This window comes from Anolis sagrei, chromosome 4, assembly GCF_037176765.1.
Source record: "Anolis sagrei isolate rAnoSag1 chromosome 4, rAnoSag1.mat, whole genome shotgun sequence".
In the NCBI taxonomy this organism is placed as follows: domain Eukaryota; kingdom Metazoa; phylum Chordata; class Lepidosauria; order Squamata; family Dactyloidae; genus Anolis; species Anolis sagrei.
The window spans coordinates 243,601,586-243,627,615 of NC_090024.1; the positions used below are offsets into that span (position 1 = coordinate 243,601,586).

A 26,030-nucleotide genomic window follows, 5' to 3' on the forward strand; every position below is an offset into this window, starting at 1 on the left:
CATCTGACTTGCGTGACAAACAAAGAGTTGGATGTCCTGTGACAGCAACCACCGAGTTTCATAAGCAAATGGTTGACAGATTGATTCAGGACAATCGTTGTATCACTCAGAGAGAAATTTCAAGCAAGTTAAAGAGCGCATTCTAAAAATTATTTCTGCATTTGATTTATTAAAATATTCCCACCCAAACTCAACTGACGAAGCTGGAGGCATTACTTTTCATTCAACCCTCGTACATACTGAGTTGCATGGAAGTGTGATGATGGTATGCAATTCTTCAATTTCATAGGAAAATGGAGCTCTACTCAGCCAAACATTTTCATCCGTTTAATTGCCTTAATGTGACAAAGTCCCAAGACACTAAAAACAATAATCATAAAATAAAAATTGAAAAGGAACTTCTGACCTTCAAGATGAAAATATTATTGTCTTCCTCACTAACCTCTTGTCTGAAACAACCTTGCTCTCTCAATAATTGACTTCATCAAACCTGCAAGAATTTTTACATTTTCTTTTTTGTATTGTTGAAGGCTTTCATAGCCGGAATCACTGGGTTGTTGTGGGTTTTTTTGGGGTATATGGCCATGTTCTAGAGGCATTCTCTCCTGACGTTTCACCTGCATCTATGGCAAGCATCTTCAGAGGTAGTGAGGTCTGTTGGAACTAGGAAAATGGGTTTATATATCTGTGGAATGACCAGGGTGGGACAAAGGACTCTTGTCTGCTGGAGCTAGGTGTGAATGTTTCAACTGACGACCTTGATTAGCATTGCCTGGAGCAATCTTTGTTGAGAGGTGATTAGATGTCCCTGATTGTTTTCCCTCTGCTGTTTTGCTGTTTTAATTTTAGAGTTTTTTTTAATACTGGTGGCCAGATTTTGTTCATTTTCATGGTTTCCTTCTTTCTGTTGAAATTGTCCACATGCTTGTGCATTTCAATGGCTTCTCTGTGTAGTCTGACATGGTGGTTGTGAGAGTGGTCCAGCATTTCTGTGTTCTCAAATCATAGAATCATAGAATCAAAGAGTTGGAAGAAACCTCATGGGCCATCCAGTCCAACCCCATTCTGCCAAGAAGCAGGAATATTGCATTCAAATCACCCCTGACAGATGGCCATCCAGCCTCTGTTTAAAAGCTTCCAAAGAAAGAGCTTCCACCACACTCCAGGGCAGAGAGTTCCACTGCTGAACAGCTCTCACAGTCAGGAAGTTCTTCCTCATGTTCAGATGGAATCACCTTTCTTGTAGTTTGAAGCCATTGTTCCGCATCCTAGTCTCCAAGGAAGCAGAAAACAAGCTTGCTCCCTCCTCCTCCCTGTGGCTTCCTCTCACATATTTATACATGGCTATCATATCCCCTCTCAGCCTTCTCTTCTTCAGGCTAAACATGCCCAGCTCCTTAAGCCGCTCCTCATAGGGCTTGTTCTCCAGAACTTTTATCATTTTAGTCGCTCTCCTCTGGACACATTCCAGCTTGTCAATATTTCTCTTGAATTGTGACCTCACAAGCATGTGGACAATTTCAACAGAAAGGAGGAAACCATGAAAATGGCTACTTGTATTAAAAAAAAAACAACTCTAAAATTAAAACAGCAAAACAGCAGGGGGAAAACAATCAGGGACATCTAATCACCTCTCAGTAAAAGATTGCTCCAGGCATTGCCAGGTTATCAAATGCTAATCAGGTGGTCAGTTGAAACATTCACACCTAGCCGCAGCAGACAAGAGTCCTTTGTCCCACCCTGGTCATTCCACAGATATATAAACCAATTTTCCTAGTTCCAACAGACCTCACTACCTCTGAGGATGCTTGCCATAGATGCAGGCGAAACGTCAGGAGAGAATGCCTCTAGAACATGGCCATATAGCCTGAAAAACTACAACAACCCAACTTTAGTTTTGTAAATAATTCAGAACCATTTAGAACCATGCATTGTCCAGGCCTAAAATATGTCAGGGAAAGTCATAGGGAGGAGGAAGCAAACTTTTTTCTGTTGCCCTGGAGACTAGGATGTGGAACAATGGCTTCAAACGACAGGAAAAGGGATTCCACCTAAACATTAGGAATAACTTCCTCACTATGAGAGAGAGCTGTTCAGCAGTGGAACTCTCTGCCCTGGAGTGTGGTGGAGGCTTCGTCTTTGGAGACTTTGAAACAGAGGCTGGATGGTCATCTGTTGGGGGTGCTTTGAAGGCGATTTTCCTGCTTATTGGCAGAATGGGGTTGGATGGCTCACCAGGTCTATGATTCTATGATTCTATGAAAGGTCACCTATAGACTCTTGATGTTTCTGGGATATTTGAATCCTTTTGGGGGTTCTGAGTTTTTGATAACCGTTTGACACCACTTCTTTACCAAAGATTGCGAAGGCTCAATGCTATGAAACTCAGGAGTTGTAGCTTCACAAGGTCTTTAGTTTTCTCTGCCAAAGGGTTATGGTGCCTCAGCAAATGACATTCCCAGGGATTGGTTTGAGCCTACTTTAACCGATATAGTGCAATGCTATGAATTCTGGGGAGTTCATAGAATCATAGAATCAAAGAGTTGGAATAGACCTCCTGGGCCATCCAGTCCAACCCAATTCTACCAAGAAGCAAGAACATTGCATTCAAATCACCCCCAACAGATGGTCAGCCAGCCTCTGTTTAAAAGATTCCAAGGAAGGAGCCTCCAACACACTCCGGGGCAGAGAGTTCCACTGCTGAACGGCTCTCACAGTCAGGAAGTTCTTCCTCATGTTCAGATGGAATCTCCTTTCTTGTAGTTTGAAGTCATTGTTCCTTGTCCTAATCTCCATGGAAGCAGAAAACAAGCTTGCTCCCTCCTCCCTGTGGCTTCCTCTCACATATTTATACATGGCTATCTCCTCTCAGCTTTCTGTTCTTCAGCTAAACATGCCTAGTTTCTTAAGCCGCTCCTCATAGGGCTTGTTCTCCAGACCTTTGATCATTTTAGTCGCCCTCCTCTGGACACATTCCAGCTTGTCCATCTCTCTCTTCAATTGTGGTGCCGAGAATTGGACACAATATTCCAGGTAAAGTGGTCTAACCAAAGCAGAATAGAGCATGGGGAGCATGACTTCCTTAGATCTAGACACTAGGCTCCTATTGATGCAGGCCAAAATCCCATTGGCTTTTTTGCCGCCACATCACATTCCTGGCTCATGTTTAACTTGTTGTCCACGAGGACTCAAAGATCTTTTTCACACGTACTGCTCTCGAGCCAGGCATTGTCCCCCATTCTGTCTCTTTGCATTTCGCTATCACAAGTGAGGTTGGTGGGGACGAGGAGCAGGGCCTTCTCAGTTGTGGCCCCTCACCTGTGGAACTCACTCCCAGGAGAAATTAGGTCATCAACTTCCCTCCTCTCCTTCAGGAGGAAAGTAAAGACATGTTTGTGGGACCAGGCCTTTGGGCAATCTGACAACTAGATAAGGACAATCAGACGATTAGGACGGACAGGTCTGACAAAGTAGAATTGGAAACTGGACTATGAGATGGTGAACGCTGACCGTTAATGAGGTGTAATTGGTTTTAGAGGTTTTATTGGCTTTACTGGTTTTATTGTTGTAATGCAGAAACTGTTTGTTAACTGTTAATTGCTGCTAGATTGTTTTATACTACTGTTATGTGATGTTGGCATCGAATTGTGCCTTTGTAAGCCGCCCTGAGTTCTCTCCGGGGTGAGAAGGACGGGGTAGAAGTAACCGAAATAAATAAATAAATAAATAAATAAATAAATAAATAAATAAATAATAAATTCTGCCAAAGTGGAGTACCTTGCATTTGTCACTGTTGAACTTCAATTTGTTAGTTTTGGCCCATCATCTCTCTAATCTCTCAAGATCGTTTTGAATCCTGCTCTTGTCCTCTGGGGTATTGGCTCTCCACTTTGGCAGAAAAAACGAAATGCAAAGATACAGAATGGGGGACAATGATGCCTGGCTCGAGAGCAGTACGTGTGAAAAAGATCTTGGAGTCCTCGTGGACAACAAGTTAAACATGAGCCAACAATGTGATGTGGTGGCAAAAAAGCCAATGGGATTTTGGCCTGCATCAAGAGGAGCATAGTGTCTAGATCTAAGGAAGTAATGCTACCCCTCTATTCTGCTTTGGTTAGACCACACCTGGAATATTGTGTCCAATTCTGGGCACCACAATTCAAGAGAGATATTGACAAGCTGGAATGTGTCCAGAGGAGGGCGACTAAAATGATCAAGGGTCTGGAGAACAAGCCCTATGAGGAGCGGCTTAGGGAACTGGGCATGTTTAGCCTGAAGAAGAGAAGACTGAGAGGAGATATGATAGCCATGTATAAATATGTGAGAGGAAGCCACAGGGGGGAGGGAGCAAGCTTGTTTTCTGCTTCCTTGGAGACTAGGACGCGGAACAATGGCTTCAAACTACAAGAGAGGAGATTCCATCTGAACATGAGGAAGAACTTCCTGACTGTGAGAGCCGTTCAGCAGTGGAACTCTCTGCCCCGGAGTGTGGTGGAGGCTCCTTCTTTGGAAGCTTTTAAGCAGAGGCTGGATGGCCATTTGTCAGGGGTGATTTGAATGCAATATTCCTGCTTCTTGGCAGAATGGGGTTGGACTGGATGGCCCAGGAGGTCTCTTCCAACTCTTTGATTCTATGATTCTCCCTCCCAATTTGGTGTCGTCTGCAAACTTGATGATCATGCCTTCTAGCCCTTCATCTAAGTCATTAATAAAGATGTTGAACAGGACCAGGCCCAGGAAGGAACCCTGCTGATGGCACTCCACTTGTCACTTCTTTCCAGGATGAAGACGAAGCCTTGGGGAGAATCACCCTCTGGGTTCGTCCATTTAACCAATTACAGATCCACCTCACTAGTTTGGTGTGGCAAAGAGTTTGGTAGAGAGGGCTCAAGATTTGGTGAAGCTACATCTTCCAGGAGTGAGTCATGGCAGTTACAGTGGTCTCAAGGGAGAGAAAGGCTCATTTTTTGTATTTGCAGCTGGGAAGGAAAGGGTGAAGGTTGGCTTTCCTTCTCAGAAGCTCAGCCCACAATGGGCTGTGGCAGGTATAAAGCGCATGTCCACTTCATTGCACATTGAATAATATATTTTGGGGCCACCTGAATGAAACTAGAGACAGATGAAGACCGAAGTTTCTTGTGTTACCAAAAGTACTACACAGGTACGGTTTGTCTATGACTCTGCTACGAATTGGGGCTGCATTGTGTGATAATATGTAGTTTTACCTGTGGGAGAAGAGGGTCAAAGGCAGATTAAATGCATGTCTGATAATTTTATTTATTTATCGGGTCAGTATCAACCAGACAATTTTATTACATTTTTAACAATTTTTTAACAAACAGACAAAACAGAGTTTGCAAGCTCGGTAGTTGATTAAATGTCCTTTGACTAGTATCTGGCTACTTGGAGTGCCTCTGGTGTTGCTGCAAGAAGGTCCTCCATTGTGGATGTGGCAGGGCTCAGGTTGCATTGCAGCAGGTGGTCAGTGGTTTGCTCCTCTCCACACTCGCATGTCGTGGATTCCACTTTGTAGCCCCATTTCTTAAGGTTGGCTCTGCATCTTGTGGTGCCAGAGCGCAGTCTGTTCAGCGCCTTCCAAGTCGCCCAGTCTTCTGTGTGTCAGGGGGGAGTCTCTCATTTGGTATCAGCCATTGATTGAGGTTCTGGGTTGAGCCTGCCACTTTTGGACTCTCGCTTGCTGAGGTGTTCCAGTGAGTGTCTCTGTAGATCTTAGAAAATTATTTCTTGATTTAAGTCGTTGGCATGCTGGCTGATACCTAAACAGAGGGTGGGCCAGAGATGTCTCTGACTTGGTCCTTTCACTACTGGCTGCTACTTCCTGGTGGGTGTCAGGTGGTGCAATACCGGCTAAACAGTGTAATTTCTCCAGTGGTGTGGGGCACAGACACCCCGTGATAATGTGGCATGTCTCATTAAGAGCCACATCCACTGTTTTAGTGTGGTGAGATGTGTTCCACACTGGGCATGCATACTCAGCAGCAGAGTAGCATAGCGCAAGGGCAGATGTCTTCACTGTGTCTGGCTGTGATCCCCAGGTTGTGCCAGTTAGCTTTCATATGATACTAGCTGTCCCCTGCCACATGTTGCTGTGGCCTAGTCTGTTGATCTGGAAAATAAAGTGACGAGAAACTGTTGGTTTCTAATATATGTAATGTCTTTCTGCTTGTGGGTAAACAGTATTTCTCGCTGTTTCTTTGTCAGTGTTGATGTGAAGAGTGTCTGGTCTGCCCACCCTGAAACATGCAACATATCATTGTCCTTCTTTAAGAGTACTTTTCAGATCTATGATACTATATCTGTGTGTATGTGAATCATATCTATCTATCTATCTATCTATCTATCTATCTATCTATCTATCTATATCTATGGCTGGATGGCTCTTTGTCAGGAGGACTTTGATTAAGTTTTCTTGCCCTGCTGAAGGGAGTTGGATTGGATGGCCTTAAGAATTTTTTGTTGGTCATGGGGGTTCTGTGTGGGAAGTTTGCCCCGATACTGTTGTTCGTGGGGTTCAGAATGCTCTTTGATTGTGGATGAACTTTGAATCCCAGTGACTACAACTCCCAAATGTCAAGTTCTATTTCCCCCAAACTCCATCTGTATTCATATTTCGGCGTATTGAGTGCTTGTGCCAAGTTTGGTCCAGACCCATCATTGTTTGAGTCCACAGTTCTCTCTGGATGTAGGTGAACTACAGCTCCCAAATTCAAGGTCAATGCCTACCAAACCCTTCCAGTATTTTCTGTTGGTCATGGGAGTTCTGTGTCCCAAGTTTGGTTCAATTCCATCGTTGGTGGAGTTCAGAACGCTCTTTGATTGTAGGTGAACTATAAATCCCAGCAACTACAACTCTCAAATGTCAAGGTCTTGTTGTTGTTCATTTGTTCAGTCGTCTCCGACTCTTCGTGACCTCATGGACCAGCCCACGCCAGAGCTCCCTGTCGGCCGTCACCACCTCCAGCTCCTTCAAGGAGTTCAGAACACTCTTTGATTGTAGGTGAACTATAAATCCCAGCAACTACAACTCCCAAAATGACAAAATCATATTTTTGAGTGATAGTCACTCGTGTTGTGAGATGTTTTGTTGCTAAATTTGGTATGATTTCGTTCATTGGTTCTTTTGTTTTTAAGGTACTCATTACGCACAGAGCATTTATATATATATAGATTGTTTCTAGCGCCCACTTTTTGCTTGATGTTCAGGCAGTGCTTCTTGTAGGTCAGGGCACGATCCAGAGTGACTCCCAGTTATTTGGGTGCGCTGCAATGCTCCAGTGGGATTCCTTCCCAGGTAATAATCCTCAGAGCTCGGGATGCTTGTCTGTTCTTGAGATGAAAAGCACATGTCTGTGTTTCAGATGGGTTAGGGATCAGCTTGTTTTCCCTGTAGTAGGCAGTAAGGGCACCTAGAGCTTCAGAGAGCTTCTGTTCAACCATCTCAGAGCTCCCTGCTTGAGCAGTAATGGCACGATCATCAGCATAGATGAAGCTATCTGTCCTTTCTGGCAGTGGCTGGTCAATACCCAATATGCCCACATTTGAATACTGGGTGGGCATATCATTTGAGAACACAGCATATCATTTGAGAACACAGAAATGCTGGACCACTCTCACAACCACCATGTCAGACTACACAGAGAAGCCATTGAAATCCACAAGCATGTGGACAATTTCAACAGAAAGGAGGAAACCATGAAAATGAACAAAATCTGGCTACCAGCATTAAAAAAACTCTAAAATTACAACAGCACAACAACAGAGAGGAAACAATCAAGGACATCTAATCACCTCTCAACAAAAGATTGCCCCAGGCACTGCCAGGCCATCAAATGATAATCAAGATAGTCAGTTGAAACATTCACACCTAGCTCCAACAGATAAGAGTTCTTTGTCCCACCATGGTTGTTCCACAGATATATAAACCCTTTTTCCTAGTTCCAACAGACCTCACTACCTCTGAGGATGCTTGCCATAGATTCAGGCGAAACGTCAGGAGAAAATGCCTCTAGAACATGGCCATATAGCCAGAAAAAACCTACAACAACCTAACCTATCAGGTTTCCTGAGGCTGAGAGTGTGTGACTTGTCTAAGGGTGCTCAATGAGTTTCCATGGCTGAGCAAGAATATGAATAACATCCCAGCCTCTGCGGTTAGTGTCATCATTGTCCGGGCGTCAAACCGGTTCCTTGATTTCCTGTGTAAGCGAGTGATCTGCACCGTGAAATCGCTTTCTTCAGTGCCGACTTGAAAGTGACTTAAGTGTTTGATGTCGATGTGCCCCTTGTCTTGGGAGAAATTGGCAGGAAACTTGTTGCCACCTGTTTGGTGACACCAGAAGAAAGGGAGCAGGTCATCTAATCTCAGTATCATAGCATTGTGTCTCTCTTTCAATAATTCTTCCCAATGCCGATAAAGCTTTGAGAAGGGAACACTATTGTTTTCTGCACAATTGATCATTTTGTAAAGGCACACACAGTCATTGCCCTTGCACGGTTGGCAGGAGAAAGCTGCCAGGAGAAGGCTTTGGGTCTGATTTCTGCTGATACAACCAAGCAAGACACAGAGGAATGGATTAAAATGCAGAAAAATAATAATTCTATGTTAACATTAGAAAGAACATCTGAATGGTCAGAGCAGTTTGACCGTGGGATCTGTGACCGGAACTCATGCGTTCTATGAGAATGGTCAACTTCCACTGCCACAAAGTTTGGTCCTGCACTCAGGACTGTTCAATATTACTATTCATGACTTGGATTAAAGTGTTAAGGGTGTGCCGATCAAGTTTGCAGATGACAACAAATTGGGAGGGAAAGCTAACACTCCAGGGGACAGGATCAGAATTCAAAATGACCCCAACAGATTAGAAAGCTGATTGGTGGAAACTAACGCAATGAATCTCAACAAGGAGAAAGGTAAGATAATTAAGTTAGGCAGGGAAAAAATGAAATGCAAAGATACAGGATGAGCAGTGCTTGGCTTGAAAATAGAACATGTGAAAGAGATCTGTGACCTGAACTCATGTGTTCTATGAGAATGTCTAATTGTGGGCACCACAATTGAAGAGAGAGGTTGACTCTAAGCTGGAATGTGTCCAGAGGAGGACGATGAAAATGATCAAGGGTCTGGAGAACAAGCCCTATGAGGAGCGGCTTAAAGAGAGGGGGATGTTTAGCCTGAAGAAGAGAAGGCTGAGAGGAGACATGATAGCCATGTATAACTATGTGAGGGGAAGTCATAGGGAGAAGGGAGCAAGCTTGTTTTTTGCTGCCCTGGGGACTAGGACGCAATGGAGCAATGGCTTCAAACTACAAGAAAGGAGGTTCCAACATTAGGAAGAACTTCTTCACTGTGAGAGAGAGATGTTCAGCAGTGGAACTCTCTGCCCCAGAATGTGGTGGAGGCTCCTTCTCTGGAAGCTTTGAAACAGAGGTTGGATAGCCATCTGTCTGGATGGCCATTGCAGGAATGTGATTTAATAATAATAATAATAATAATAATAATAATAATAATAATAATGGGTTGTTTTAGGTTTTTTCGGGCTATATGGCCATGGTCTAGAGGCATTCTCTCCTGACGTTTCGCCTGCATCTATGGCAAGCATCCTCAGAGGTAATGAGGTCTGTTGGAACCAAGAAAAAGGGTTTATATATCTGTGGAGTGACCAGGGTGGGACAAAGGACTCTTCTCTGTTGGAGCTAGGTGGGAATGTTTCAACTGACCACCTTGATTAGCATTTGATGGCCTGACAGTGCCTAGAACTAACTTTTGTTGAGAGGTGATTAGATGTCCTTGTTTGTTTCCTCTCTGTTGTTGTGCTGTTGTAATTTAGAGGTTTTTTTAAATGCTGGTAGCCAGATTTTGTTCATTTTCATGGTTTCCTCCTTTCTGTTGAAATTGTCCACCTGCTTCTTGTGGAATTCAATGGCTTCTCTGTGTAGTCTGACATGGTGGCTGTGAGAGTGGTCCAGCATTTCTGTGTTCTCAAATAGTATGCGGTGTCCAGGTTGGTTCATCAGGTGCTCTGCTCTGGCTGATTTCTCTGGTTGAACTTTATTTGTATCCCGCTACCATCTCCCCAAGGGACTCGGTGCGGCTTACATGAGGCCGAGCCCACAATACATCAGCAAAAACAACAACAGTAATACAAGACAATAAAATAAAACTCGTAAACAAAAAATAGGCAGTAAACATCAACAATAACACAATAACATTTAAAAACCTAGGGCTGGGCCAAATGTAATGATTAAAATTTTAAAAATAATGCTGAGCATGACCAGGTGAGATATAACTAGGATAGAATTTCGGAAAAGAATGGGGCGTACAGACAGTCCTAGATCACTAATAAAGTGCAATTAGGGACATATTGCTGGTAGTTTCCTTATTCTGGGAAGGCACACTGGAACAACCATGTTTTCAGGCTCCTCCTAAAGACTGCCAGAGTTGGGGCATGCCTAATGTCCTTGGGGAGTGAGTTCCAGAGTCGAGGGGCCACCACCAAGAAGGCCCTCTCCCTCGTCCCCACCAATCGCACCTGCGATGGAGGTGGGAGCATGAGCAGGGCCTTTCCAGATGATTGAAGAGATTGTGTGGGTTCGTACACAGAAATTTTCCTGCTTCTTGGCAGAATGGGGTTGGACTAGATGGCCCACGAGGTCTCTTCCAACTCTGTGATTCTATGATCTTGGCGTCTTAGTTGAACATACGATGAACATGAGTCAATCGTGCAACATGACAATTAAAAATGCCAATGTGATTCTAGGCTGCATCAACAGGAGAATAGTGTCCAGATTGAGGGAAGTCCTGCTGCCTCTGTATTTGGCTTTGGTCGGGCCTCTTTACCTGAAATCACACTGTGTCCAATTCTGGGCACCACAAATCAAGAAGGATATTGGTTCTAAACTGCAAGAAGGATATTGGTTCTAAGCTTAGTTCTCCAGATCTTTGATCGTTTTAGTCAGCCAGGCTTCCAGAAAAGGCTGACTAAAACGATCAAAGATCTGGAGAACATGGATCTCTATGAGGAGCGTCTTAAAGTGCTGGATGTATTTAACCTGCAGAAGAGAAGGTTGAGAGGAGACATGAGAGCCATGAATAAATATGTGAAAGAGTGTCATGGGGAAGAGGGGTCGGACATTGTTTCCTTCTGCCCTTGAAACTAGGACTTGGAGTCATAGGTTCAAATTACAGGAAAGGAGATTCCATCTGAACATTAGGAAGAACTTACTGGTTGTAGCAAGAGCTGTTCAGCATTGGGACTCTCTGCCTCTGGGTCTGTTGGAAGCTCCTTCCTTGGAAGCTTTTAAACAGAGGCTGGTTGGCCATCTGTCAGGGGTGCTTTGTCAGGGGAAGTCATGCTACCCCTCTATTCTGCTCTGGTTAGACCACACCTGGAATATTGTGTCCAATTCTGGGCACCACAATTCAAGAGAGCTATTGACATGCTGGAATGTGTCCAGAGGAGGGCGACTAAAATGATCAAGGGTCTGGAGAACAAGCCCTATGAGGAGCGACTTAAGGAGCTGGGCATGTTTAGCCTGAAGAAGAGAAGGCTGAGAGGAGATATGATAGCCATGTATAAATATGTGAGAGGAAGCCACAGGGAGGAGGGAGCAAGCTTGTTTTCTGCTTCCTTGGAGACTAGGACGCAAGGGAACAATGGCTTCAAACTACAAGAAAGGAGATTCCAACTGAACATGAGGAAGAACTTCCTGACTGTGAGAGCCGTTCAGCAGTGGAACTCTCTACCCTGGAGTGTGGTGGAGGCTCCTTCTTTGGAAGCTTTTAAACAGAGGCTGGATAGCCATCTGTCAGGAGTGATTTGAATGCAATATTCCTGCTTCTTGGCAGAATGGGGTTGGACTGGATGGCCCATGAGGCCTCTTCCAACTCTTTGATTCTATGATTATATGAGTGTTTGCATATATTCCAAGGATCCATGCATTTTGCAGTAAGGTGGCTTAGGCCAATGACCTGTCTATCATTGTTAAGTTTTGGTTCCGCCCCTTTTTCCAGGGCTCTGGGAGGGAAAGGGAGCCATTTTTAGTTCAGTCTTATAGTGGAAAGCTTAGCTACAGAACGTGGATCAGCTCCACCTGTAGACAAGCTTCGTTTCTCACAGGATCTGGGGGAAACAGCTCCACATATTTCGTGGCAAAGATCTAAAAGAACTCCAGCTGGAGAATCTACAAAGCCTTGGCTAGTAGGTCTACTCGGTTCACCAGAAGCAATTGGAGCCGGGAGTAGAGCCCACACCAGCAAGCATAGAAAGTAGATTGCCTGGGAGGGGTTAAAAGGGGTTTTCCTCTTAAAAGAAAAGAAACAGTTCACGAAGCCAGTTACCTGTCCATTTGGGCAAGTTAAGAAGCATTTGTTTGACTTGTTGAAGATCTGATAAGTGTTTGTTTAAATTGTTGAAGATCTAAGCAATAATAAAGGACTTTGTTAAACCTTTCAAGCATAAGGAAAATCCTTAGGGCCTTTCAGCCAAGGCACCCCGGCTTCCCGCTGGGCACAAAGAGCATGTCCTGTTCAAAAGACAATTATTATAGGCCCAGCGCGTGACAGCACAGGCTCCATGTACCCAAACTTTCTTGACACGCCTTCCTCTTGGCACGTTTCTCCCTTTCTCCCTCCATCCATGCCTCTTCAAATTCTACAGCACTGCTGGTCACAGCTGACCTCCAGCTGGAGCGCTCAAAGGCCAGGGCTTCCCAGTTCTCAGTGTCTATGCCACAGTTTTTAAGGCTGGTGTTGAGCCCATCTCTAAACCTCTTTTCCTGTCCTCCAACATTCCGTTTTCCGTTCTTGAGTTCGATGTATAACAACTGTTTTGGGAGATGGTGGTCGGGCATTTGGACAATGTGACCGGTCCAGCGGAATTGATGACAGAGGACCATCGTTTCATTGCTGGTGGTCTTTGCTTCTTCCAGCATGCTGACATTTGTCTGCTTGTCTTTCCAAGAGATTTCCAGGATTTTCAGAGGCCACGCTGATGGAATTGTTCCAGGAGTTGCATGTGACGTCTGTAGACTGTCCACGTCTCGCAGGCGTATAGCAGGGTTGGGAGGACAATAGCTTTATAAACAAGCACCTTGGTATCCCTACGGATGTCCCAGTCCTCAAACACTCTCTGCTCGATTCGGAAAAATGCTGCACTTGCAGAGCTCAGGTGGTGTTGTATTTCAGTGTCAATGTTGACTTTGGTGGAGAGGTGGCTCCTGAGGTAGCGGAAATGGCCAACATTTTCTAATGTTACACCATTAAGCTGTATTTCTGGCATTGGAGAGGGATTGGCTGGTAACTGCTGGAAGAGCACTTTGGTTTTCTCGATGTTCATTAACAGTCCGAGTATTTTTCCCATTTAGGTCTGAGGACAGCAAGATGTGGAAGATTCTGGGAGTTCTAGCCTTCTGTGGCCTATTGAGCCCTGCTGAAGGAACGATTCCAGGGATTAGGGTTGCTTTATCTGATGATGAAATGTCTAAAGGTAAGAAAGCCCACTGGATTATTTAGGGTAGAGAGCAGTCCATCCTAAGAACGTTCCATACTAATCCTTCCCCGGCCCACCTGGTGCAAACAAGGGAAAATTGGGAGGCATGAGCTTGGAAAGGATGTAGCTGTTGTACTCCTTTGAGTTGTTTTGGATTTATGACAACCTTAAGATGTCCCTATTGTTGCACTCCAGAACATGAAAAGCTCTCTGATTTTAAACACCATGCAGTTGAATAGGAAAACAATCCTTTTATTGAAGATAATAAGTGGGGCCAGAACCGCTAAACGGTTCCGGCCCCACTTACCTCTCCGAACGCATCTCCACCTATGAACCATCGCGGACACTAAGATCTTCCGGGGAGGCCCTGCTCTCGGTCCCGCCTGCGTCACAGGCACGGTTGGCGGGGACGAGAGACAGGGCCTTCTCGGTGGTGGCCCCTCGGCTATGGAATGCCCTACCCACTGACATCAGACAGGCCCCTTCGCTGCTGGCGTTTCGGAAGAAGGTTAAAACCTGGCTCTTTGAGCAAGCGTTTGGCTAACTCAGTGCAATCGAACATAGGAAGACGGTAAAGTGAACATAGGAATGGCATAAGGCTTATGAGAATGGATTTTGTTTTGTTATCGAGGCATTATGAATTGATAATAATTGTGTATTTTGTTATTGTGTATGATGTGTTTTAACTGTTAGTGTTGTGATAATTTACATTGTGTAAACCGCATTGAGTCGCCTAATAAGGTTGAGAAACGCGGTATAGAAATGAAGCAAATAAATAAATAATAAATAAATAATTAAAAAGCAGTAAAGTAAAAAAGCACTTTAAAGAAATAGGTAAATCCAATTCGGTAAGAAGATAAGCAGGAACAAAGTAGTCCAGGGAAAAAGTCCAGCAAAGTCCATGAAAACAAAGGCAAAACTTCTCTAATAAAATCCAAAAAACCAGGAAACATGATCCCAGGGCATGAATATAAAATCATAGAATCCAAGAATCAAAACCATGAAACAAAAGACACTTAAGCATAAATCTTCCAAGCAAAGCTTCCATGAAACAAGGACTAGATTTTGACTTGATTCCAAACGATGCTTCATCTGACTACATATCCTGTACTTGGGATTTTTATCTCCTTGTTAAGCTCTGCTCAGGAATTGGTTTCACTTTAGCTTAGAATCTCTTATCTTTTTCTCTCTGAGCCTGACAGAACGCCGAAGCCACTGTTCGGTTATTCTGTTTTGACCAATCTCCTCTTGTCTATCTATTTGCTCATTAATTCCTGCAGCTGGGCCAGGTGCCGAGCTGTTTTCAAGCTCCAAATCATGGGAATTCTCTGGTAGCAATTCAGGGAGCACACCATCATCCCCGCACCCTTCAGGGACATTCTCATGAGAAACTATACTTTGAACAGTGATCTCCTGGTCATTCTCTGCATCAATATCATTGACCAAACCATTGCCATCTTGAAACTCATTGACATCACTCCCCAAATCTAAACCACCCTGATCCTGAAACACAACCACAGGCTGAGCTCCAACACTATTAGGGTTGGATAGGTTCGCTTGGAAATGATTAAAATTTGGGAAAAACATACGAATTTGAACATCCAAAGCGGGTTTTGAACCATGCAGGAAAGTTGTGGGGAAAATTCCGATTTTGAACCTCTTACCCCTTTTTTTGGGAAATATTCTGTAATGTTTGGATGTCTCCCAAACCATTTTCACAACCATTAAGCAACTTTGGTAAAGCCTAAAAACTTTTAAAATCTCATTCTTTTGGCCAGGGCTGCCAGAAGGGATGCGGTGAGCGTGGCTAATCGCAGCCATCTTAATTGTAGTTTGGGAAGGCCAGGCCCCCAGTGGTAGAGATTGCAAAAGGCCCTGCTGTTAAACTACATTTCCCACAATGCACGCCTGCTCATTAACCGAAATGGCTGAAGGACCCAAAAATAGCTGTCTGTAGCAGTCTTCATCTCAATATAAAATAAACTGATTGAATCGAAAGACAAGCATAAAATAATTATAGTATAAACATTAAAATCCCATGAGTGGCTGATTGTACAGGTGTGGCTGTTTATACTCAGGTTTCGGCGGTGACCAGGGGAGCATTTGCACAATTAAAGCTTGTGCGCCAGCTGCGCCCATACCTTAGGAAGTCTTACTTGGCCACAGTAGTACACGCTCTGGTTACATCCTGTATAGACTACTGCAATGCGCTCTACGTGGCGTTGCCTTTGAAGACGGTCCAGAAGCTTCATTTAGTCCAATGAACAGCAGCCAGATTGCTAACAGGAGTGGCTCTCAGGGAGCATACAACCCCGCTGTTGCGTCAGCTCCACTGGCTGCCGGTTTGCTACCAGGCTCAATTCAAAGTGCTAGCTTTGGCCTATACAGTCCTAAACAGTTCTGGCCCAACTTACTAGTCCGAACGCATCTCCCCTTATGAACCATCAAAGACCTTGAGATCATCCGGGGAGGCCCTGCTCTCGGTCCCGCCTTCGTCACAGGTACATTTGGCGGGGACGAGAGACAGGGTCTTCTCAGTGGTGGCCCCTCGGCTATGGAACGCCCTCCCTAGAGAAATTAGATCTGCTCTTTCCCTCTTAACATTTCGGAAGCAAGTTAAAACATGGCTATTTGAGCAAGCATTCACAAACACAGAGTAACGGATATAGATAACTGATATAGGAAATCTGACGATTTGACGATGGAACTGGACAATGCTTGACAATAAGGAGACACTAATGATGTTGTTTTTATTGCTTGTTGTGTTTTATGTTGTTTTAATGTCTAATTTGTACTATGATATTATGTATACTGTTTTGTTGGAAATCGCCTTGAGTCGCCGATAGGCTGAGAAAGGCGGTATACAAATACAGTAAATAAATAAATAAATAATAGTGGATGAAGGAATCCGTGGATACAGAATCACATCGTCTCACTGATATTATTTATATGTTTCAGCCTTTAAAGGGACTTTAACACAAGATGATCTTCTAGCGAATCACCTCAAAGGCCTTACACTTCTTGACATCAAGCATGGCAGTGTTGTTGGGTAAGCAGAAACGGAGATTTGCAATGTGGATGCTTTATGATTGATGTCTCTAAAGACCACTCTTGTACATTAGCAATGCCTGGTAATGGGATTATGGAAAAAGTTGCCAGCATTGACACAATGATGTTGGGACAGCATCATTCAACCTGGGGTGTTTTGGGTTTTTTTTTGGGGGGGGGTGCCAGAGGGGTCGCCAAAACCATCAGAAAACTTAGTATTTCCTGTTAGTCATGGGGTTTTGTGTGGAAACTTTGGCCCAATTCTATAGTTGGTGGAGTTCAGAATGCTCTTTGATTGTAGGCAAACTATAAATCCCAGCAACTACAACCCTCAAATGTCAAGGTCGATTTCCCCCAAACTCCACCGTGTTCACATTTGGGCACATTGAGTATCTGTGCCAAGTTCGTCCAGATCCATCATTGTTTGTGTCCACAGTGCTCTCTGGATGTAGGTGAACTACAACTCCAAAGCTCAAGGTCAATGCCCACTGTACTGGTACGGATGTATCAGGAGCTCCTACTTCATTTTCTTTCTATTGAGTGTGTGCATGTATTCCAAGCTTCAATGCATTTTGCAGTAAGGTGGTTTCCCTTGCTCTGCAATTATAGGGCCAATGACCCGTCAATCATCATTATGTTCTTTAGTTCCACCCCTTTCCCCAGGGCTCTGGGAGGGAAAAGAAAGACTTCAGACAGTCTTTCAGTCTGAACCAACCCTAGTTACAGGACGTGAGCTTTCCCAACCTGTAGAGAAGCTTCATTTCTCACAACATCCGGGGGAAACAGCCCTAAAGCTTCTAAGGAAAACAGTTTTACAGCACAACCCTTGTTGGGGTTAAAGATACAGATCCACATCATTTGTGGAGAAAATCCAAAAGGACTCCAGCTGGAGAATCTACAAAGCCTTGGCTGGTAGGTCTACTCAGGATCCAAGAAGCAGTTTGGAGCCGGGAGTAGGGCCCACACCAGCAAAGTTTAGAGAACAGATTGCCCGGGAGGGGTCAAAAAGGGTTTTCCTTGTTAAAGAAAGAAATAGTTCTCCAAGCAAGGTGCCTGTCCTTTGTAAACAAGTTAAGAAGCATTTGTTTAATTTGTTGAAGTATTTGATTGTTTGTTGAAGATTTAAGCAATAATAAAGGACTTTGTTAAACTTTTCAAGCTTCTAAAGACTTTTGTATAGGAAAATCCTTAGGGCCTCTCAGTCAAGGCACCCCGGTTTCCCGCTGGGCACAAAGAGCACGTCCTGTTCGAAAGACAACTGTTATAGGCCCAGCGCATGACAGCACACCCACCAAACCCTTCCAGTATTTTCTGTTGGGTCATGTGAGTTCTGTGTGCCAAGTTTGGTTCAATTCCAACATTGGTGGAGTTTAGAATGCTCTTTGATTGTAGGTGAACTAGAAATCCAAGCAACAGCAACTCCCAAATGACAAAATCAATTCCCCCCCAACCTTACCAGTATTCAAATTTGGGTGTATTGGGTATTTGTGTCAAATGTGGTCCAGTGAATGAGAATGCATCCTGCCTATCAGATATTTACATTATGATTCACAACAGTAGCAAAATTACAGTTATGAAGTAGCACCAAAAATAATGCGGTGACCCCTTAATACAGTTCCTCATGCTGGGGTGACCCCCAACCATAAAATTATTTTCATTGTTACTTCATAACTGGAATTTTGCTCCTGTTATGAATTGTAATGTCAGTATCTGATATGCAGGTTGTATTTTCATTCATTGAACCAAATTTGGCACAAATGCCCGATAGGCCCAAATTTGAATACTGGTGGGGTGGGGGTGGGGGAGAGATTTTGTCATTTGGGAGTTGTAGTTGATGGGATTTATAGTTCACCTACAATCAAAGAGCATTCTGAACTCCACTAATGATGAAATTGAACTAAACTTGGCATACGGAACTCCCATTACTAATAGAAAATACTGGAAGGATTTGATGGGCATTGAGTTTTGGAGTTGTAGTTCACTTACATCCAGAGAGCATTGTGGACTCAAACAATGATCAATCTGGACCAAACTTGGCATGAATGCTCAATATGGCCAAACGTGAACAGTGGTGGAGTTTGGTGAAAATAGACCTTGACATTTGGGAGCTATAGTTGCTGGGATTTACAGTTCACCTGCAATCAAAGAGCATTCTGAACCCAATTAATGATAGAATTGGGCCAAAGTTACCAAACAGAAGCCCCGTGGTCAACAGATGGTCTTTGGTGACCCATCTGAAACCCCCCTTGTGACCCGTTCAGGGGTCCTGATGATGGCAAAAGCGTGATGCGTGCGAGGGGGCTTTGCACGAAATCAGACCTCACTCTGAGATCCCCTAACACGCCTCACACCCTCGCCAAATGGCAAAAGCGCGAAGCGGGTGAGGGGGCTTTGCGAGAAGTCAGGTCTCACGCCGAGGACACCCCGCCCGCCTCGCGCCCTCGCCAAATGGTGAAAGCGCGAGGTGGGCGAAGGGGCTTTGCACAAAGTCAAGCCTCGCGTGAAGACGGGGCCAATGGAGGTGACCTCGCGACCCCTCCAAAATGGCCAGGTGACCCCCCTGGGGGTCGCGACCCCCAGGTTGAGTACCGCTACATAACAACAATTAAAGGAATTACATTATTTAAAGTTGCCTGAGTGCATCCCTGTTCTCACTGCTTTCAATCCCTTTTTTCAGGCTTAGTATTGCGAATGTTGATCTTACTGATGTTAAGGTGTTCTTGCTCGACGGGGCAGCAGAAGTGAATCCGTATATTCATATGGACATCATTGGCCATGCGTGAGTATTGGCAATCCGCTTTTTCCAACAGCAAAACAAACATATCTTGCCACTGAAAAAAGATATAATGTATTTTACTCATCTGTATAGTATTACATACCAAATGGTGTAAAGGGTACCAGCGATTTAAACAAATTATCTCCCAAATCAGGCCCAGAACTAAACTTCAGAAACTCTTATTAGCCCTCCGAAATTGGTAATTTATTTTAAAAAAATATAATTCACCGTGACCTTACGCATAAAGCCCCAATAAAAGTAATTGATAACCATTTCTATATCTTACTTACTTACTCGTTGTCCGAGTGTGATGGCCTTCTAAGCGTAGTGTCTTGGTGGTGGATACATAGGTGATTCTGGAGCCTATACTTGACCCGTATGTTCTTCCACAGTGAAGGCATCGGTTTCCAGGTGAAAGGCGGTTGTGAAGTCTTGGCTCTGCTTTTTCTTCTCCTTTGAATCAGGTCCCCCTGTTGAGAGGAACTGATGATTTTCTCAATAGTGTAGGTACTTTCTTTTGTATTAGTTTTTGGGTGGAGCATAACACCCCCCAGAGGCCAGCCTTAGTTGGTCTATTCCAATTCCCTATATAGAGCTCTCTTTGATGGTCTATTCCAATTCCCTGTATAGGGCTCTCTTGCTGGACTCCTCCTTTTTCTACAGTTACTAGAGTCTTGGAGCATTGTCTGATAATCCTAGGCCAAGCAATCTGCAATGCCAGGGAGGGAAGCCACCAGTTTGTAAAGAAGCATGTACCTATGTACATGAGAGGAGATTCCATCTGAACATGAGGAAGAACTTCCTGACTGTGAGAGCCGTTCAGCAGTGGAACTCTCTGCCCCGGAGTGTGGTGGAGTCTCCTTCTTTGGAAGCTTTTAAGCAGAGGCTGGATGGCCATCTGTCGGGGGTGATTTGAATGCAATATTCCTGCTTCTTGGCAGAATGGGGTTGGACTGGATGGCCCAGGAGGTCTCTTCCAACTCTTTGATTCTATGATTCTATGTGCAGTCCTCTTCCAACACTTTAATATCTGAGATGCTCTGTGTGTTGTAAAACAAAAGCCTCTTTGGCTTGGAAACACTGGCTGGAGGCTCTCTTATATGTAACAAAGTAAGTTTATTCAAACCCTTCAGGCTCTAAATGTTGTGGATACAATTGTTTTTGTGTCTTGTTACAGTTCTTGATGCTTACATTTAGTTACACTTGCTTGGTTAACCTTTCTCAATAACTTTCAAAGTTTCACATCCACGAACATGTTACTTCCTTTTATATTCTGAAAATAGGCAACTCGGGCCTTTTTTACTTTCCTTAAGACTCAAGATCTATTTATCTAACTGCTTTTCACTAACAGCTATTCCTAAAACATCACAGAATCCTAGAATCCAAGAGTTGGAAGAGACCTCCTGGGCCATCCAGTCCAACCCCATTCTGCCAAGAAGCAGGAATATTGCATTCAAATCACCCCTGATAGATGGCCATCCAGCCTCTGTTTAAAAGCTTCCAAAGAAGGAGCCTCCACCACACTCCGGGGCAGAGAGTTCCACTGCTGAACGGCTCTCACAGTCAGGAAGTTCTTCCTCATGTTCAGATGGAATCTCCTCTCTTGTAGTTTGAAGCCATTGTTCCATTGCGTCCTAGTCTCCAGGGAAGCAGAAAACAAGCTTGCTCCCTCCTTCTCCCTGTGGCTTCCTCTCACATAGAATCATAGAATCAAAGAGTTGGAAGAGACCTCCTGGGCCATCCAGTCCAACCCCATTCTGCCAAGAAGCAGGAATATTGCATTCAAATCTCCTCTGACAAATGGCCATCAGCCTCTGCTTAAAAGCTTCCAAAGAAGGAGCCTCCACCACACTCCGGGGCAGAGAGTTCCACTGCTGAACGGCTCTCACAGTCAGGAAGTTCTTCCTCATGTTCAGATGGAATCTCCTCTCTTGTAGTTTGAAGCCATTGTTCCATTGCGTCCCAGTCTCCAGGGAAGCAGAAAACAAGCTTGCTCCCTCCTCCCTGTGGCTTCCTCTCACATATTTACACATGGCTATCCTATCTCCTCTCAGCCTTCTCTTCTTCAGGCTAAACATGCCCAGTTCCCTAAGCCGCTCCTCATAGGGCTTGTTCTCCAGACCCTTGATCATTTTAGTCGCCCTCCTCTGGACACATTCCTGCTTGTCAATATCTCTCTTGAATTGTGGTGCCCAGAATTGGACACAATATTCCAGGTAAAGTGGTCTAACCAAAGCGGAATAGAGCATGGGTAGCATTACTTCCCTGGATCTAGACCAGCGTTTCTCAACCTGGGGGTTGGGACCCCTGGGGGGGTCGCGAGGGGACATCAGAGGGGTCACTGAAGACCATCAGAAAACACAGTATTTTCTGTTGGTCAAGGGGGTTCTGTGTGTCAAGTTTGGCCCAATTCTATTGTTGGTGGAGTTCAGAAAACTCTTTGATTGTACGTGACCTATAAATCTCAGTAATTACAAATCCCAAAGTTCACCAGTGTTCACATTTGGGCATATGGAGTATTCATGCCAAGTTTGGTCCAGATCCACCATTGTTTGAGTCCACAGTGCTCTCTGGATGTAGGGGAACTACAACTCCCAAATTCAAGGTCAATGCCTACCAAACCCTGCTTGTATTTTCTCTTGTTCATGGGAGTTATGTGTGCCATCAGTACTGGAATTTAGGATGCTCTTTAATTGTAGCTGAACTGTAAATCCCAGAAACTACAACTCCCAGCAGTATTCAGATTTGGGTGTATCGGGTGCCGATTGATCCAGTGAATGAAAATACACCCTGCATATCAGATATTTACATTACGATTCATAACGATAGCAAAGTAGCAACGAAAGTAATGTTATGGTTGGGGGTCAGCACCACATGAGAAACTGTATTAAGGGGTCATGCCATTGGAAAGGTTGAGAACCACTGATCTTGACACTATGCTCCTCTTGATGCAGGCCAAAATCCCATGGGCTTTTTTTGCCGCCACATCACATTGTTGGCTCATGCTTAACTTGTTGTCCACGAGGACTCCAGCCAATAGTCCAGAGGACAGGAGCAGAATTCAAAACGATCTTGACAGATTAGAGAGATGGGCCAAAACTAACAAAATGAAGTTCAACAGTGACAAATGCAAGATACTCCACTTTGGCAGAAAAAAATGAAATGCAAAGAGACAGAATGGGTGACGCCTGGCTCGAGAGCAGTACGTGTGAAAAAGATCTTGGAGTCCTCGTGGACAGCAAGTTAAACATGAGCCAGGAATGTGATGTGGCGGCAAAAAAAAGCCAATGGGATTTTGGCCTGTATCAAGAGGAGCATAGTGTCTAGATCTAAGGAAGTAATGCTACCCCTCTATTCTGCTTTGGTTAGACCACACCTGGAATATTGTGTCCAATTCTGGGCACCACAATTCAAGAGAGATCTTGACAAGCAGGAATGTGTCCAGAGGAGGGCGACTAAAATGATCAAGGGTCTGGAGAACAAGGCCTATGAGGAGCGGCTTGGGGAGCTGGGCATGTTTAGCCTGAAGATGAGAAGGCTGAGAGGAGATATGATAGCCATGTATAAATATGTGAGAGGAAGCCACAGGGAGGAGGAGGGAGCAAGCTTGTTTTCTGCTTCCTTGGAGACTAGGACGCAATGGAACAATGGCTTCAAACTACAAGAGAGGAGATTCCATCTGAACATTAGGAAGAACTTCCTGACTGTGAGAGCCGTTCAGCAGTGGAACTCTCTGCCCCGGAGTGTGGTGGAGGCTCCTTCTTTGGAAGCTTTTAAGCAGAGGCTGGATGGCCATCTGTCAGGGGTGATTTGAATGCAATATCCCTGCTTCTTGGCAGAACGGGGTTGGACTGAATGGCCCATGAGGTCTCTTCCAACTCTTTGATTCTATGATTCTATGATTCTTTAAGTACTTATTCCTGACAGGCTCTGTTCCTAATCCTTTAACTGTACTTCACAAATGGCAGTCCCTCACCAACTGTCATTTTTTAAACTCTCCCCCTCACTCCTTTTTTGAACTTAACTCCGCCCCTTTAGAATGTTCAGCTCTGCTCTTCCCAACGGTCTGCACTAATCTGCATAGGACCAATTGGCCTCCATATGCAAATGATCTTGTCCGCTGTTGCTATCCTACTTGTCTCTAATCTTCCTTATCTGCCCCCTGCAAACATAGAGCTATGCCAGTGTTTCTCAACCTTCCTAATGGCGTGACCCCTTAATACAGTTCCTCATGTTGTGGTGACCCCCAACCATAATATTGTTTTCGTTGCTACTCATAACCGTCATTTTACTACTGTTATAAATCATAATGTAAATATCTGATCTGCAGGATGCATTTTCATTCACTGGACCAAACTGGGCACAAATACCCAATACACCCAAATGTGAATGCTAGTGGGGTTGGGGGAGGATTGATTTTGTCATTTGGGAGTTGTAGTTGCAGGGATTTATAGTTCACTTCTAATCAAAGAGCATTCTGAACTCCACCAGCGATGGATTTGGACCAAACTTGGCTCCCATGACCAATGGAAAACACTGGAAGGGTTTGATGGGCATTGACCTTGAGTTTGGGAGTTGTAGTTCACCTATATCCAGAGAGCACTGTGGACATCTGGAATATTGTGTCCAATTCTGGGCACCACAATTCAAGAGAGATATTGACAAGCTGGAATGTGTCCAGAGGAAGGCGACTCAAATGATCAAGGGTCTGGAGAACAAGCCCTATGAGGAGCGGCTTAGGGAACTGGGCATGTTTAGCCTGAAGAAGAGAAGGCTGAGAGGAGATATGATAGCCATGTATAAATATGTGAGAGGAAGCCACAGGGAGAAGGGAGCAGGCTTGTTTTCTGCTTCCTTGGAGACTAGAACGCAATGGAACAATGGCTTCAAACTACAAGAGAGGAGATTCCATCTGAACATGAGGAAGAACTTCCTGACTGTGAGAGCCGTTCAGCAGTGGAACTCTCTGCCCCGGAGTGTGGTGGAGGCTCCTTCTTTGGAAGCTTTTAAGCAGAGGCTGGATGGCCATCTGTCAGGGGTGATTTGAATGCAATATTCCTGCTTCTTGGCAGGGGGTTGGACTGGATGGCCCATGAGGTCTCTTCCAACTCTTTGATTCTATGATTCTATGATTCTATGACTCATGCAATGGTGGATCTGGACCAAACTTGGCACGAATACTCAATATGCCCAAATGCGAACACTGGTGGAGTCTGGGGAAAATAGATCTTGACATTTGGGAGTTGTAGTTGCTGGGAATTATAGTTCATTATAATCAAAGAACTCCACCAACGATAGAATTGGCTCAAACATTCCACATGGAAATCCCCATGACCATAAAAAAATACTGTGTTTTCTTATGGTCTTTGGTGACCCCTCTGACACCCCCTCGTGACCCCCTTAGGGGTCCCGACCCCCAGGTTGAGAAACGCTGAGCTATGCACTAAAATTTTCACATAGAGTAACAAATTCGCTACACAATCCAAAACAGGCATTCTTAGCACCTGCATTCAGCAGTAGCCATATACTAGCAGTCCAAAGGACAACAGAAGCTTTTGGCCAGCTTAAGCTTCACAAGGAAGAAGATTGAGACAGTTTATAACCATAAAAAAATACTGTGTTTTCTTTCTTTATAACCATCTCTTTGCACCAGAGGTAAGAGACTTTCAAAGACTCCAGAGAGATGGCTGCAATCAGCAGTATCTCCTTTTGTAATGTATTGTTTTGAGTTATCCTATGATAGTCCCAGGTGGAGTTAACCCTTTATTCATCTTGTTTCAATAAACTCATTTTGGTTATCTTTTCACCTTGCCTTAAGTGCCTCGGTCTGCTAAGGGTCTTAATCATAGAATCATAGAATCAAAGAGTTGGAAGAGACCTCATGGGCCATCCAGTCCAACCCCTGACAAGAAGCAGGAATATTGCATTCAAATCACCCCTGACAGATGGCCATCCAGCTACTGTTTAAAAGCTTCCAAAGAAGGAGCCTCCACCACACTCCGGGGCAGAGAGTTCCACTACTTAACAGCTCTCACAGTCAGGAAGTTCTACCTCATGTTCAGATGGAATCTCCTCTCTTGTGGTTTGAAGCTATTGATCCATTGCGTCCTAGTCTCCAGGGAAGCAGAAAACAAGCTTGCTCCCTCCTCCCTGTGGCTTCCTCTCATATATTTATATATGGCTATCATGTCTCCTCTCAGCCTTCTCTTCTTCAGGCTAAACATGCCCAGCTCCTTAAGCTGCTCCTCATAGGGCTTGTTCTCCAGACCCTTGAACATTTGAGTTGCCCTCCTCTGGACACATTCCAGCTTGTCAATATCTCTCTTGAACTGTGGTGCCCAGGATTGGACACAATATTTCAGGTGTGGTCTAACCAAAGCGGAATAGAGCATGGGGAGCATTACTTCCTTAGATCTAGACACTATGCTCCTATTGATGCAGGCCAAAATCCCATTGGCTTTTTTTGCCGCCACATCACATTGTTGGCTCATGTTTAACTTGTTGTCCATGAGGACTCCAAGATCTTTTTCACAAGTATTGCTCTCGAGCCAGGCTTCATCCCCCATTCTGTATCTTTGCATTTCATTTTTTCTGCCAAAGTGGAGTATCTTGCATTTGTCACTGTTGAACTTCATTTTGTTAGTTTTGGCCCTTCATCTCTTTAATCTGTCAAGATCGTTTTGAATTCTACTCCT

General features: G+C 44.4%; 1 protein-coding gene across 1 annotated transcript in view; it reads left to right on the top strand.

Moving 5' to 3' along the window:
* The first annotated feature begins 13,402 nt into the window (after positions 1 to 13,402).
* LOC132772552 (BPI fold-containing family B member 3-like) overlaps positions 13,403 to 26,030 on the top strand; it is a 38,136-nt gene continuing 25,508 nt past the window's right edge. The window contains exons 1-3 of the mRNA XM_060771460.2: positions 13,403 to 13,508; positions 16,470 to 16,560; positions 19,237 to 19,338. Coding sequence (XP_060627443.2) covers positions 13,403 to 13,508; positions 16,470 to 16,560; positions 19,237 to 19,338 — 299 coding nt within the window. The remainder of the gene's footprint in view (positions 13,509 to 16,469; positions 16,561 to 19,236; positions 19,339 to 26,030) is intronic.